At 39.0% G+C, this 15,132-nt stretch overlaps 1 protein-coding gene and 1 long non-coding RNA gene across 5 annotated transcripts; one reads left to right on the top strand and one right to left on the bottom strand.

Moving 5' to 3' along the window:
* Positions 1-212: 212 nt before the first annotated feature.
* LOC103441155 (uncharacterized) lies at positions 213-10,102 on the bottom strand. 3 transcript variants are annotated; one of them, XM_070826758.1, is made up of 10 exons: positions 9,705-10,102; positions 9,561-9,605; positions 9,385-9,441; positions 9,045-9,114; positions 8,912-8,953; positions 1,482-1,555; positions 1,247-1,317; positions 1,009-1,094; positions 737-846; positions 213-459 (listed from the first exon to the last, which is right to left on the bottom strand). In XM_070826758.1, exons 1-10 carry the CDS (start codon positions 9,960-9,962, stop codon positions 397-399), a joined length of 876 nt encoding a protein of 291 aa, XP_070682859.1. In that variant the 5' UTR covers positions 9,963-10,102; the 3' UTR covers positions 213-396. The 3 variants fall into 3 exon arrangements, 2 of the variants coding, with proteins under 2 accessions (XP_070682859.1, XP_070682860.1); XM_070826759.1 differs by having other exon boundaries at positions 231-459; positions 703-846; XR_011583662.1 differs by having other exon boundaries at positions 425-459; positions 737-894.
* Positions 10,103-12,349: 2,247 nt separating this feature from the next.
* On the top strand, positions 12,350-13,940 carry LOC103441154 (uncharacterized). 2 transcript variants are annotated; one of them, XR_011583664.1, is made up of 4 exons: positions 12,351-12,531; positions 12,736-13,006; positions 13,263-13,438; positions 13,670-13,940. It is a non-coding gene; the product is annotated as an uncharacterized lncRNA (long non-coding RNA). The 2 variants fall into 2 exon arrangements; XR_011583663.1 differs by lacking the exon at positions 13,263-13,438 and having other exon boundaries at positions 12,350-12,531.
* The last annotated feature ends 1,192 nt before the right edge of the window (positions 13,941-15,132 follow it).

Genomic DNA, 15,132 nt, shown 5'->3' on the forward strand with positions numbered 1-15,132 from the left:
TTATCTCAAATTTATGTACCCAGTGCACAAGGCTCCCGCTTTACGCAGGGTCTGGGAGAGGTGAATGTCGGCTAGCCTTACCCCCATTTATGGAGAGGCTGCTCCCAAGTCTCGAACCCGAGACCTACCGCTCATGGGCGAAGGCACTTGCCATCGCACCAAGTGCGACCTCTCCGTTTATCTCAAATTTATACAAAAAAAAAATACAAGAGTTATGTGAAGGATCCAAATTCTCTGCTTGAAATTTCTCTACTACAATCTGCTTTATTTGTTCAAAATACAAAGGTCATGAGGATTCCGAACAATTAACAATTGAATCAATGCCTGGATCTGCTTAATCACGTTTGCTCAAATCTCACCATCCGTATGAAATGGAGGAAAAGGTTTACATGTAACCTATTTACCGTTTATATACTCAAGAAGGTGCTTGTCAAGCTTAAAGTGCCCCGAAAGGAATTTCTGCAACACAAACAAGAAGCCCGTAAATGAAATCAGTCGGAAGTCGGACCACATTAACATGAAACCACATGTTGAAGTATAATTTTCAAAACTTTGATGCATAATCAAAGCATGATAGATTGAATTAGCAATGTTTGATTATGTTACCCAAACAGCTGGTGAACCCAACTTAAATCATCAGTCTCATTGAGGTTCTGGGAAGTCGAAAACAATGAGAGCAAAGACTACGAAATTGGTTCATACCTAGCTATGTTGGATATGTAATTTGTCCCAGTACCTTAGTTATGGGATCACGAAATGCTTTTGCTTGAGATTCTAGTTGTGGATACCGTGCAACTTCAGCTCCATTCGTGAAAAAGACATAGGTAGGAAGTTGGCCCATGCTCCCTGCAAGTACATCGTTTCAGTGTCGATTGCTGAGCAGTGAGCCAGTAACTAAATATAGAGACATAGAAGATATATTATGTACTTTGGATTTAGAGGTAACCGAAGAATTTCGATTAACGATGCATAATTAAGTTCAGAACTTTGTTGTCAAATATCATTTACCAGAAAGCGATATTCCAAAGTACTGGGATGCATTTGGGAAGAGTCCGAGGTCAACTATTCCAAAAGAGAAATTTTTGTTGGAGTATCTGTGGGTAAGGAGTTCATGGCAAAACACAAAATTCAGTCGTAAATAATAGGAGGAAAAAAAGTAAAACGATCACAACAGCCAAAACTATTGCGTTGCATCTCTCTTTCTCTCGCTCTCAAGTTTAGGTGCATTGTTAGGTGGGAAACATACGTAATTGAAAGCTCAGGAAAGCACCGACTTGAGCGTATGCAAGCAAGAGAGTAAGAGGCACGAAATTCAATCTGCCAAATATGCCATATTAAATATATCAAAGGAGAGAATGCTAACATTGCAACTCTCTTTCGTATACTATCACAGTGCATTTATTGAAAGGATGTGTATAGCAATAGCACAATACACTATATCTTATGGGAAAAAAACTCGAGAAGAAGTCTGCATAACCAACCAGCCAATGTTTTGACGTGCTCCCTTCAGTCAGCAAGCTTTCTAACTGCAGCGGTGTCAATTTACTAGAAGTACCTGAGAGAAATTGTAAAATGAAAACACACAATAAGTTTTTAGTTTAAGACATTATTGTAAACACAAAGATCCAGCGAAAAATGAGCCAAGAACACGTGTACAAAGTCAATGTTTGTATTGATGAAATTGTAGGGTTACAATCTCTTTATAACTTGATCCTCTTATTCAATCTCTGAAAGGTGTAGACATGTGATGTAGGAGTTGTTGATCCAAGGATCACGATGACTTGATCTTGGATGAACGATTGCCTCAAGGATTTGGCTTGTGGTGAAAGAAGTACCGGCACGTGTAGTTGTGCTTGTTGATTCTTCAAAGGTTTTGACAACAGAACACATAGGATCTTCCAAGTATTCTCGAGTGTTTGAGTGTTCGGGGGCTTTGAGTGCTTGAGAGCTTCGAAATTTCAAAGCTTCAACGTTTGGACAAGAAATGAATTTTGAACCTCTTCCTTTGCCGTGGAGCCTTGTATTTATAGACTTCTCAAGCCTTGCCAATTAACATTTGATTTAATTAAATTAAAAAATCAAATAATTCCTTTACGCCAAGTGTTGACACGTGTCCTTGATAACTCGTCCGATTTTGTTGAGTCACATGCCATGTGTACAATTTATGCAACACGTGGTGCATGCCACGTATCCCCTGGCACGTCGAAACTTTAATGCGTTAGTGAACATTTATTTCACCGAAATTTCGATGTCTACAAATGCCCCAACTTCGAGGTGCGTCGTTTACATTTGCTTGTCATGTGTAAAAGATGTGTTTTGAAGTCCCTCAATGTAGATGTTGATTCAAGGGCCGTCGATGCTGGATTTTGAATGAGGCTCGAGGTTTCTTCAAAAGTTGTCAAAGCTTGATCTTGAATGAAATTGAACCACGACGAGCTTCACGTGGGGAATGGTCTTCGGCTTTGTTGGGGTTGAATCGGCACGTGTAGTTTTGCTTGTTGATTCTCCGCGAGCTTGGTGAAGAACATGAGTGTTTTCTTTGGCCAAAGAGCTTTCTCATTTCCTTCAAAGGTTGGATTTGCTTCATTTCTTTGAAGTCGAATTTGATCCAAGGGTGGTATACACTTGATCTTTAATCAAACTTGTCATTTCTTTAAAGGCCGTCAAGGCTTGATCTTGAATGAAATGGGACCACGAGCGGTTTCACGTGGTGGGTGATCTTCGGCTTTGTTGGGGACGAATCAGCACATGTATTTGTTGTGCTTGTTAATTCTCCACGAGCTTGATGAAGAACACGATTGTTTGGATGTTTGAGAAAGTTCTAGATGTTCGGAGTTTCGACTTGCTTCCTTTTGCTCCTCCCCCCTGATTTCAAATCCTTTAGGCTGATGCGTGTCAATGCAATACTTGAACTTTTGTGGGCTCATCAGTGACCTTTCTACTTCAGTCTTTTGCATAGCAGAAGTGGTGCGCAACCTTTGCCTTTGTAAGATCTTTCAAAACATTACTTCTCAGTGACTCATCCATGCTTAGTAGCTTCAGTATAAAGAGCCACAATCATATCAACTGTTCCGACGTATTTGCTAAGGAAATTCGAGACCTAACAACAATTGAAGATGAGTACTCGAGAACAATGCAAGGTAAGCAACCAGTCAAAGGTTCTAGGCAATCAGTTCCAGATCAGAAGTTTGATTTCAGGTTCCGACATATTGCTCTCTTTCTTCTTGTCTTGCAGGTAAAAACAAAGAAAATGACAGGGAAAAAGCATGATATGAGACACTTTTGCTTTCGACTCTGATGATATGAGATACTTTCGCCATTGAAGAAAACAGTAGAAGGTTTTGATACTGATGCAAAACTTCTCGATCAAAACTATTTTCTTACTGAATTGAGCATTTTGAGTGACTTGGTTGAAAAGGTATTCTCAAAGAGGAAGAAAAGTTAGGCATTTTCGCAGGTTTGCCTTGCCAAGAAAGACGAAGGTCGACATATATAGGGATTTCCCAATAGCAAGTAATGGTGTTGTTCCTTTACTCTTGTCAGCAATAGTGTTGGTACAGTAAAATTCAAGCATTTTGACTTTGTCAGAGATCTTTGACAAAGTTGTTCGTGATATCCGAAAAGCTGAGATTGCGTCTGAAAAGCGCCGACCAACTTTATTCAGGAAAAATCGGGCTTTTGAAATTCGAAAAGTGGCATCTCTTCGATTTTTTGAACAAGTGGCCATGTTCCCTCTTCTTTTTACAGAGGCATCAATTGTGTTCAACAACACGCTTAGAAAGTTGCTGCCTGTAGAAATTTCCTCCGTTCTATTTTTTGCATTTCTGAGATTTCAATTTATTCTTTTCCTTCATCATTTCTGAAAATGGCTTGTCTATCTGACCGTCGTTTAATTTGAATGTTTTGGAAGATGAAAACATGTCTTCTCAAGACAACATATGACACATATCATTCTTATCCCCTAATGGTCTTTTTATAGTTGGAGACTCTGTGATGAAGAATTACATAACAGCTACGGTGATAGCTAGAAATCTCCTCACTCCCAAGGATAACAGGATACTTTCCCAACGGTCCGATAAGTTGGTTGTTCAAGACTCTCTGGCTTTCAGTGTTCGGTGCGTGGGCTCTGTATCCAATATGGGTCAACGCCTACTTGCCCAAACTTGCCAAGTTGAATGATTGATGGCTGAGGTGGTAAATCTTAGATAAGAGATCAAATGGCTCAAGCACGAAAATAGAGAGTTGCACATGCTTGTAAATAATTACTCAACGAACATGAAAAGATAGCTTGACCAACTATAGGAATTCGAAAGTCGGATTCAAAGTGATCATCAAAGGTTTGTGGCTTTATTCCAAAGGCGTCTATTGCCTTCGCCATTTGGAGTTTTACCAAGTATTGAGGCTCCAAATAATCAACCTCTGGTGCCTCTTCTTTCTCGAGTTCTACCATATTGAGGCTTCACATGAGTAACTTTTGTAAAGGTTTCCTCTTATTTGTTTTTTAACTAATGTGTATGCATCTTTCTTTTGTTGACGGCGACAGTGCTGCAAATGTTGCTATGGTGTTGTTGAAGTGTTGGTGATCGGGTATCACATCAGTTTATTGCTGTCAACGGAGGCTTTAGGGTCTATCTTCTGCAGCGAGAGAAACGAGGAAGTCATCCTATGGTTTTGCACCATTTTTATTTTTTATTTTTAGTTTTATTATTATTTCTTTCCTTCTACCAGCTTCTATTCAAACCTTTTTTTTTTTATTAGTTTTTCTTTTTCTTTCCACACAGTGCTGAGGGAAGTGTAATTCGGCCTGATCTTCCACCTGTTGCCTTTTGAGAGCAGAATACAGAGTGGAGAGAGAGCATGGTGTCGCTGCCATGTTTCTTGTTTTATACACAAAATTTAATCCATAAGGAACATGCTCATAATGAATGCCCACGTGAGTGGAAAGTTTTGGAAGAGCTTTTGTTTTTCTCTTTTGTTGTAGCTTTTCGGTGTATTTGAAACTCCGACTTATGAATCAAACATAATGATGACTATAATTAATAACTTATTATAGTCATTATTGATATTTAAATCACATGGGTTATTGAGACAATAGGCTTTGGACGCCTCTTTTTTTTTCTTTTTCTTTTTTGGTTTACATCCACTTGCTCTCCATGTGATACTTTTGGTGCCCTATACATATATTATATATATAAACATACACACACACACCGCACCATCACCTTTCCTTTTTGTGTTTTTTTTTTTTTGTCGTACCCAGTGCACAAGCTCTCGCTTTACGCAGGGTCTAGGAGAGGTGAATGTCGGCTAACCTTACCCCCATTTATGGAGAGGTTGCTCCCAAGTCTCGAACCCGAGACCTACCGCTCATGGGAGAAGGCACTTGCCATCGCACCAAGTGCGACCTCTTGTGTTTTTTTTTTTGTATTTATTTATTTTTTCTTCTTTTGGCTTGTCAAACGTTACCACTATCACTTAATTCTCTCTAGTGCTCTGTTGTACTGCTCAAAACCAAAATGCCAGATGCCTTAATATATCATTGGGTGCTGCCAAAACAGAAGGTTCTGCCTTTTCTCTAAAATGGTAGACCCCATGCCCCCCCTTCTTTTTTTAAAGGGAGAGCCATGTGTGGCTGTCATCTTTTTCCTCTGCTCACTTTCGGCTGGTTGTTTGCTACTCAAAACCAACAACATCATCATTGTTATCCCTTCATGATGACGTCTCTTTTTTTTCTTTTCTGTCCACATGGTGCTGACGCACCATTCCAAAACCTTTATTGTTTTTATATATTTTTTCTTTCCACCAGACATTCTGCACCATCATTCACACGGCACCATGCTTATAATAATAATATATATATATATATATTTTTTTTTCATGATGCACTTGTGTGTTGTCGTTGTCTTATTGCTTTGCATCAACCGTCCATCAACGCCGACACCAAATGCCCAGCCATGAACAGCAGTTGACGTCAACTCTGCTTCCCCTCCTCTCACCAACAACAGCCCACAATCACCATCAACGCTGCAGTATCGACGAGGAACCCACCAAAAGCAGCACATTGCACCTGCAGCCTTTCCTTCCTCGCATAACGCTACAACAACCGCCGAAGTCAGGCTTCACCCAAACGGATGCAGCAGCCACACTATGATCCTCCACTTCCATTGCGACTACCGCCTAACAACAAACAACAACGGGATGAACGTAGCCAGCAACACGCAGCAAGGGATGGAGAAAGCAAACACGGAGTGGCAAAGTTTGGAGCAACAAAGGGTGAAGAACGAGGCCTCAAAATGCAGCAGAAACTGCAGATCTCTGATGACATCCATGTCTCACGTCCCCCACAAAACCCAGTTCGTTAAGGACCTAGAAACAAGATGATCGTTGTCTTAAAACTATTGAAGACCCAGCAGGAAGCCGTGCACCAAACCACTACGGCACTCTTAGTCCTGCATGAGTCTCGCACCAATAAAAAGGAATGGAAGACCTCCATTTCAGTTGATGGATCATGGTTGTCTTCAAAAAGTCTTTGGAAAAGAAAGTCATGATGAAGAATGTCAAAAGGAGCAAAGCAACAAGACAATGACAACACATAGGTGCATCATGAAAAAAAAATATATATATATTAAGCATGGTGCCGTATGAATGATGGTGCCGACTGTCTGATGGAAAGAAAAAATATATAATAAAAAAACAAAGGTTTTGGAATGGTGCATCAGCACCATATGAAAAGAAAAAAAAAAGACATCATCATGAAGGGATAGCAATGATGATGCTATTGGTTTTTAGTAGCAGATAATCAGCTGAAAGTGAGCAAAGGAAAAAGATAACAGCCACACAAGGCTCTCATATTTGAAAAAAAATAAAAAAATAAAAAAAAGGTGCGGTGTCTACCATTTTAGAGAAAAGGCAAAGCCTTTTGTTTTGGCAGCACCTAATAATATATTAAGGCATATGTCATGCCTTTTGATTTTGAGCAGCACATCAGAGCACTAGAGAGAATTAAGTGATAGTGATAACAGGTGAAAAGTCAAAAGAAGGAAAAAAAAACAAAGAGGCGTCCAAAGCCTATTGCCTCGACAACTCATGTGACTTAAATATCAATCATGACTAGATTAAGTTATTAATTCTAGTCATCATTATGTTTGATTCATAAGTCGAAATTTCAAATGCACCAAAAAGCTACAGCAAGAGAGGAAAACAAAAGCTACTCAAAATATGTCCACTCACGTGGACATTCATTATGAGCATGGTTCCCATGAATTAAATTTTGTGCATAAAACAAGAAACATGGCAGCGGCACCATGCTCTCTCTCCACTCTATTCTGCTCTCAAAAGGCAATAGGTGGAAAATCAGGCCGAATTCCACTTTCTTCAACACCATGTGGAAAGAAAAAGAAAAACTAATAAAAAAAAAGGTTTGAATGGGAGCTGGCAGAAGGAAAGAAATAATAAAAAAATAAATGGAGCAAAACCATAAGATGGCTTCCTCGTTTCTCCCGCCGCAGTACCAACAACAGCAGAAGACAGATCCCGAAGTCTTCGCCAACAACAATAAACCACTGCGACACCCGCCGATCACCAACACTTCAACAACACTACAATAACATTTGCAGCATTGTCGCCGTCAACAAAAGAAACATGCATACACTTGAGTTAAAACAAACAAACGGAAGAGTCTTCACAAAGGTTAATCATGTGACTTTCAGATGTCGAAGACAATAGACGCCTTTGGAATAAAGCCCCAAAACCTTTGATGATCACTTTGAATTCGACTTTCAAATTCCTGCAACTAGTCAAGCTTTCTTTCCATGCTCGTTGAGTAATTATTTGCAAGTATGTGCAACTCTCTATTTTCATGCTTGAGCTCTCTGATCTCTTGTAGACTTGCCACCTTAACCATCAATGATTCAACTTGGCAAGTTCGGACAAGTAGGTGTTGGCCCATATTGGACATAGAGCCCACACACTGAACACTGAAAGTCAGAGAGTCTTGAACAGAGTATCTTGTTATCCTTGGGAGTGAGGAGATTCCTAGCTACCACCGTAGCGGTTATATCATTCTTCATCACAGAGTCTCCAACTGTAAGGAAACCGTTATGTGATAAGAATGATGGATGTCATATGCTATCTTGAGAAGACACGTTTTCATCTTCCACAACATTCAAATCAAAACAACGGTCAGATAGGCAAGCCATTTTCAGAAATGATGAAGGAAAAGGAGATTAGATAAATTGAAATCTCAGAATTGCAAAAAAAAATAAAATGGGAAATTTCTACAGGCAACAATTTTCTGAGCGTGTTGTTGAACACAATTGATGCCTCAATAAAAGGAAGAGGCAACAAGACCACTTGTTCAAAAAATCGAAGAGGTGCCACTCTCCGAATTTCAAAAGCTAGATTTTTCCTGAATAAAGTTGGTCGGCGCTTTTTAGACGCAATCTCAACTTTTTGGATATCACAGACAACTTTGTCAAAGATCTCTGACAAAGTTCAAACGCGTGAATTTTACTGTTCCAAGATCTCTGACAAGAGTAAAGGAGCAGGACCACTACTTGCTATTGCGAAATCCCTATATATGTTGACCTTCATCCTCCATGGTAAGGCAAACCTGTGAGAATGCCTAACTTTTCTTCCTCTCCGAGAATATCTCTTCAACCAAGTCACTCAAAATGCTCAATTCATTTCCTCAGTAAGAAAAAAGTTTTGATCGAGAAGTTTTGCATAAGTATCAAAACCTTCTACTGTTTTCTACTGTTTTCCTCAATAAGAAAGTTTTGATAGTGATGCAAAACTCAATTATATAGCAAGCAAAACTCGTTCACAATTTGCATCTAATCTACATGACGTTAACAAGGTAAAAGGAATGGAAAAGAAGGAAAGACGGGGAAATAAAGAGTTTAGCGTGTACCTAATTTTTGAAAGGCGGGTTGTTGTGTGAAAATATATATCACTGCAGAGAATAAAACAACAATAGATGTGCATTTAGGTCAAGATACATATATCACTGCAGAAAAAGCAAGGCAATTTGAAGATACACCCACCTGTAAACGCCACAACGTACCAGAGAGTCAAGTGGCGGTCCAGAATTAAAGTGAGACCGATAAGAAAAATCTGAAACGAACAAATATATTACCTCGAGTAGAAATCAAATAGGTGAATACAAACACTGGAATTTGACGTTAAACACCGGCATTGTCATTTTGTTTGTTGATAACAGTTTCAGCCAAGGTTGATTACGAATTTATGGGCTCAATGCACATTGTGCCAGAAGCTAAACAGGCATTGCCAAAATTGCTACGCCGAATAATACAACAAATACATTGTTAAAATGATGATTAAGACCAATAAGTGGCGGAAATGGAGATTATTTTTTTGTCTCACCTTTGCAAAAAAGAGTGAATCAGCAATAAGTCCTTCCAAAGTTTCTTCCCTCACCATCTATATAATTCCAAATAAAACATTTTAAAAACAAAATAACAAATTGCCCAGAAACACAAATTGAAAATTAAACGTGGGTTTTGCTCCAATTGCAATGCTGAAGTTGAAAATTTCCAAACCTTGATTGCAGTCAAGAGCCCAAATGTCAAAGCCGCTTGAATTTCCTGAAAAAAAATTACAATCATACAGAAAATGGTAAATTTATGAATCAAAATGGAGATCGAGATGGAGAGAGAGAGAGAGAGGGAGGGATGGGAAATTACTCGGTGGAGGAGGTGATCGGTGATGTGGGCGGAGAGGACATGGGCGGCGGAGGTGCGGAGGACGAGGTAGGAGAAGAAAGTTAAGAAATGGAGCAGATAGTATGGCTCTGATACCATCGCGTTTAACAGCTCCATTGGTCTGCTTTGCTTCTTCTCCATTGCTCTGAATCTCTCTCTGTAATTTCGCGCTCGATCTGACTCCGGTTCAAGCTCTGAGAATTTCAGTGCTCCATCGCAATGCACAAAGCCCCGCTTCATCTCGCAGTCTCCAAGTTCCCAGTGTTCCTCCGTTGATTATTGGTCATGGGCCTATTTTGGACTGGAAGAACCCAGCCCAGGCAAAAGGCCTCATAAAACCCAAGTCCATTTCTTGCTATCAAACCCGAGAAAGAAAATCTGGACTGCTTCTGTCGGAAGCGCTTTTGTTCTTAAGCACTTGAATCAGAAGAAAGGTTGAAGTTCAAAAGAACTTGGACGGGTTTTATGACAGAAGCGTTCTGATTGCAAAAATCACTTTTAACCCTTACGAAAGATAAAAATCTAACAATTTATTTCTGGTTGTTTTGCCTCGTTAAGTAAAAAAAAAAAAACACACACACACACACACCTAAGAGCAACTCTAGCGGGAGCTCCTGCTCGAGGGACAAGCTCCGGAACAGGGCTTGATTGCCCGAGGGAGGAAGTCCAGCGTTGGCTGGCGAGGGAGCCTAAGCAGCCCTGAGCGCCAGGGCCGTCGATTCTCGCTGACCCGAGAGCCTGAGGTGGATCTGACGTCAAACGCCTATTTTAATGTTTTTTTCTGTCAGGCCTCGAACTCCGCCAACATCGCGCCGATCTCGTCCACTATCCCCATGCTCTCCACCTCCAGCGGTGGTCGCGGTGGAGGAGGAGAAGGAGCTGACAGAGGATTCGGAGCATGCGATTTTGGCATCTGCAATGCGAGAGACGGAGACTGCGCAGTGGAGGATGTGGCAGTGGAGGACAAGAAGGGGAGGGAAGGATAGGTAGCATAGTAGTGGTTGGCGAGTAGGAAGAAGGAGAGGGAGAGGAGGGCAATGGCTGTAATTTTGATGCAAGTCGGAGAGGGCGATGGCCGTCATGATTGGATTTGATTTTCTCGGGAATGCGAAGGAAACAACAGGAAAATTTTGAAGGGAAAACAGAGGATGGGTGTTAATGGAAATTAAGTAATTTAATTAATGAAAAATTAAATAATCGCCAAGTGACTTTGCGAAATTACAAATAAAATTATTTTGTATTATTTTATAAATAAAAAAAATAGTAATATTTTATTGTCAATTGCCAGGGTTATTCAAGTGCAACGGTGGAGATACAAAATGCAGTTACTGTTCATTAAGGGCAGTTACTGTTCACTAGGTGGATTGAATAGTGAATAGCTTGGGGGGAGGGCTCCCACGCTGAAATTGCTCTAACATTCAACTCTCTCCCCGCCCCCCGGCCATGGTTGTCAATTAAAGCTCAGGTGACCGTCTAATATGCAACATATCATTCTCCTAATAGAGGTAGAGTTTAATCTCATCTCTATTAGAAGAATGACATATTTAACAACCAATTAAAATTGAGTAGTCTTAAGTGTAACTGATTATATACCGTCAGTAATAAAGAAGGTTTTCACGATCAGATAATAAAAATAGTGGTAAATTACATAAAATCACCTCAACTATAGGTCGAACTACAATCTCATACATCATGTTTTAAATATTGTAATGTCATACCTTAACTTATGAATTTGTTACAATGTCATAACTCTGTTAAATTTTTTGTTAATTTGGCTGTTAAATTATTGATTTTTATTTAATAATTAAAATTAATTGAAAAAAAATAACTCTTTCCCACCTTTCTCCTTTCTATGTCTCCAAACCATCTTCCCGTCTGATATCCCCACCCATCTTCCACGTTCTCTGCAATTTCTAGGGTTTCTGATACCTTACTTACTAGACGAGTTTTCTTTTTTGGGGCGCATTCATTTGCAAGTATTAAAAAGCTTAATTAAGCACTCGACTTAAAGACCATCCGAAGAAACCAAGGACTGCATCTGCATGCGGAGCTAGGATGGCAAAGTGGTAAATATGCACCCAGCACAGTACCAAATATTGAAAAAGAAAAGAATTTGGGCTTGCAACTCAAACCTGTGGGCCTTTGCTTAATCCATTTGACTAAGTAACTTTTCGTCAACGCAAACTCACAGTTGCCCATTGCCCAGAATCTCAAGAGGCCTTTGAAGACAGTTGCCGAGTAGCTTAGCCATGCAGCCACTACAACACAACAGCTCATCTACCACGATAATTTTATCACGGACTTTATGAGCTTGTTATAAAAAGTACAAATTTACCACGGGCATAATAAGCACGTAATAATAACAATATTTTATCATGGACAAATCTTAGCTTCTTGTAAAATAGCAATGAATGACCACGCGTAAAATTGCACGTTATAAATATACTAAAACCACCACGGACAATGCTTGTGGTTTTTATTGTTAACCCCCACATCGTTTTTTTGTTATCCATCACAGACATAATATGTGGTGGAATCACACACACTAAAAAATTTAGAGGAGGTGGGACAAGAATTTTGCAAAATTTATAACATTTTGAAATTTGAAAATTTCACAGCAGTCCCGCACACTTTTCAAATTTCATTTATTAGTTTACCTCATTCCATCAGCTAGAAACCGCAAAACTCCCCCTCCCCAAATCGTGAGAAATTAAACCGATCTCTGTCACTCTCCTCTCTCTTAACATTTCACCAACAACAATCATTTTTCAGTTTTCTCCTTGCTTCCTCGTCCACCTTGAGTCCTCAGGTATCTCCGCTACTCTCTCTTTCTCTCTCTCTCCCTCTCTCCCCTCTATTTGGCTGCCGATATAATCCCAATTCACCACTATTCCATTTCCCCGGTAACCAAATAGAGAACTCATTTTGTAAAGCTCCCAACTTTCTCCTTCAATTGGATTAAAATTTGTCAATTTTTTTGTCAAATACGTTGACTTGCAACTTTGTGGTTCAGTTTGTGAAGGGAATTTATGGAAATTGACATTGATGAGCTTCTGGGTCACAATTGGCCGGTGAGCATTCCGACGAAGAGGCGATTTACATGTGAGGATATTGCATGTCCGAGCAGACAGGTTGAAATGAGAAGGAGCAGAAGTTAAGGATCCCGAAGCAACTCTCCGGAGCTTTTTAGGTGCACGGCGGGGGCTAATTGGTGGTGGCTGGACATTGTTTGTGATCGCGAGCACACCGCTTATGCTGCCTCAGATGGGTTGCTTTTTCTTGGGGTAATTAAGCTTCATTTTTTTATTTTATTGTTTTAAGTGAAATGATGAAGAAAATTGTTGGGATTAATTGATCATTGTCTAATGAATTATGATGAAATTAATTTTGGGGCATTGATTTAAACAAATTGCATAATGGGAGTTTAATGTTCCTGCATAATTATGTTTGAATTATAAGAGTAAAAGAACAAACTCGCGAGTCTGATATACGTGGTGTAAGTTTCTTTATGTTTTGTTATACTGCCACATTGAATTTCAGGATCAGAGAAAGGTTTTGGTTGGAAGAATTGGGTCATAAGGTATTGCTATCTCTCTTGTTTGAACTGTAGTAAATGATATTTCTATCATGGCGTACATGACGAGTTGACTACCTAAGTGTTATCTGGAAAAGGAGAATTAAAGATGATTCCTTTGGTGGATGTTGAACAAGTATTGGTATGTATTGCATCTAATGCTAAATGAAGTTTCAATGTTCCTTGACTCTTTGATCCTTATAATTTCAGGTGTCTTGGGTACTTTTTTGACATGCACCGTGTACTCACTTGGATCATGATTACTTGCCTTTTGTCTAATTGACTTTGTGAATTTGAATTGTTTTGTATATGATGTCCTTAAGTGATGAGTTTTGATTTCTAAGCTTTATATTTTTCCTTGTTTGTCTCATAGGTGGTTGGTGGTTCTAATTCATGAGGGTTTATAATTCAAATATCAACTACTACGTTTGGGCACCTGCAAATTTGAATTGTGATTGGCTTGCTAGAGATGTGTGTTTTCTTGAAGAAAGGATTGCAGAGAAGATGAATATCATTGGAGGACCAAGAATGGAACTAGGACTTGAGTTTGTTTTAGAGTGAAACAAAGTCTACATGTTTTGGTACACACTGTAGCATAACTCAGTGATTTGGTTTTCTTAATATAACTACTCATTTTGTTGTTAGCTTTTAGTTTAATATTTGAATATGTGAATTTTTATAAAGTAAATATGCAATCTTGTAAATAAATATCTTTATATATATATATATATATATATATTTTTTTTTTTTTGTTTATTGATTATTATTATTTTTTTAATTTTCGGAAAATTTTATACAACGGGCAATAGCCGTGATCAATTTGTAATCCACAATAGCCAAAACACGTGGTATTAGATTCCAATATACCATGAGCACAATTCGTGGTTACATTGCATTTGTCAACGAGCATAGCCCGTGGTAGAAATAGAGACTTTTTATTACATCCAGAATACTAACGGGCATGATGTCCGTGGTAGATTGCAATTTATCACGGACATCCACCGTGGTAGATGAGTTTTTTTTCTACTACTGAGCATTGCATGCAGCTTTTATTCCTTTCTCGTTACATTACAACATTATAACTCTTTTCACGATGAGGAAAGTTACGATGGTTAGAGTATTTTTTTTCAACTTACTGCATTATAGGTTTTTTTTTTTTTAATCTAGCTTAAAGTAGTAATGTCGTTTGTATCAAAAAAGAAATATTGATCCAGCTCCATCACGATAGTCAAATTCTAACTGCTTCTTGCTTTGCTTTTAGCTTTACCGGCAAAAACCCTAATGAGCTATTCTTTCGACAATCACATGTATACTTAGATGTAGAATAGTTTCTTTTCACAAAACTATCTTAGTGCTTCTTCATCCTTCCTCTCATTAATTATTGAAAAATTACTAGATCCGTCACTATGTTTTCGATTAAGGTTAAAACAGATGATTACCGGACGTTGATGGGTGTAGAGTTTACATATATCAACGGTTGATGTGTGCTTGGACGATTGTGTTTAGCTCCCTATCTATGCCCTTAATACTTACTAATTAACTAGTAACTGCATCTTGACGCATATGATTAACGTCCCGCTAATCATAATTAGTCAAACAAATCAAACCTAACAACCTCCAAACCAATATCTCTCACAACATGGCTGCAACAAGTGTACAAAATGACGCACGCGACACTACTCACCTCTCACATGTTACCCCCATGGCACGTGCATGCACGTTATCCTAAATTACAAGATGATGAATCACGAAATTTACATCTAAATTCTAACATATCAGGTCCGAACACCTTACAAAAGGCAATGCGCTATGTATTCTCGACACGTGTCATTGGCC

The sequence above is a fragment of the Malus domestica genome, chromosome 08 (assembly GCF_042453785.1).
Source record: "Malus domestica chromosome 08, GDT2T_hap1".
NCBI lineage: Eukaryota > Viridiplantae > Streptophyta > Magnoliopsida > Rosales > Rosaceae > Malus > Malus domestica.

Excerpts from the sequence above, each read along its gene's own strand:
- LOC103441155 (XM_070826758.1), bottom strand. The coding sequence starts at position 9,962 with ATGAAGCGGGGCTTTGTGCATTGCGATGGAGCACTGAAATTCTCAGAG. Across the intron at positions 1,556-8,911 it reads ACCCGCCTTTCAAAAATTAG|GTACTTCTAGTAAATTGACA; the intron begins GTACACGCTAAA and ends AATTTCTCTCAG. Across the intron at positions 460-736 it reads TTCGTGATCCCATAACTAAG|AAATTCCTTTCGGGGCACTT; the intron begins GTACTGGGACAA and ends TTTGTGTTGCAG.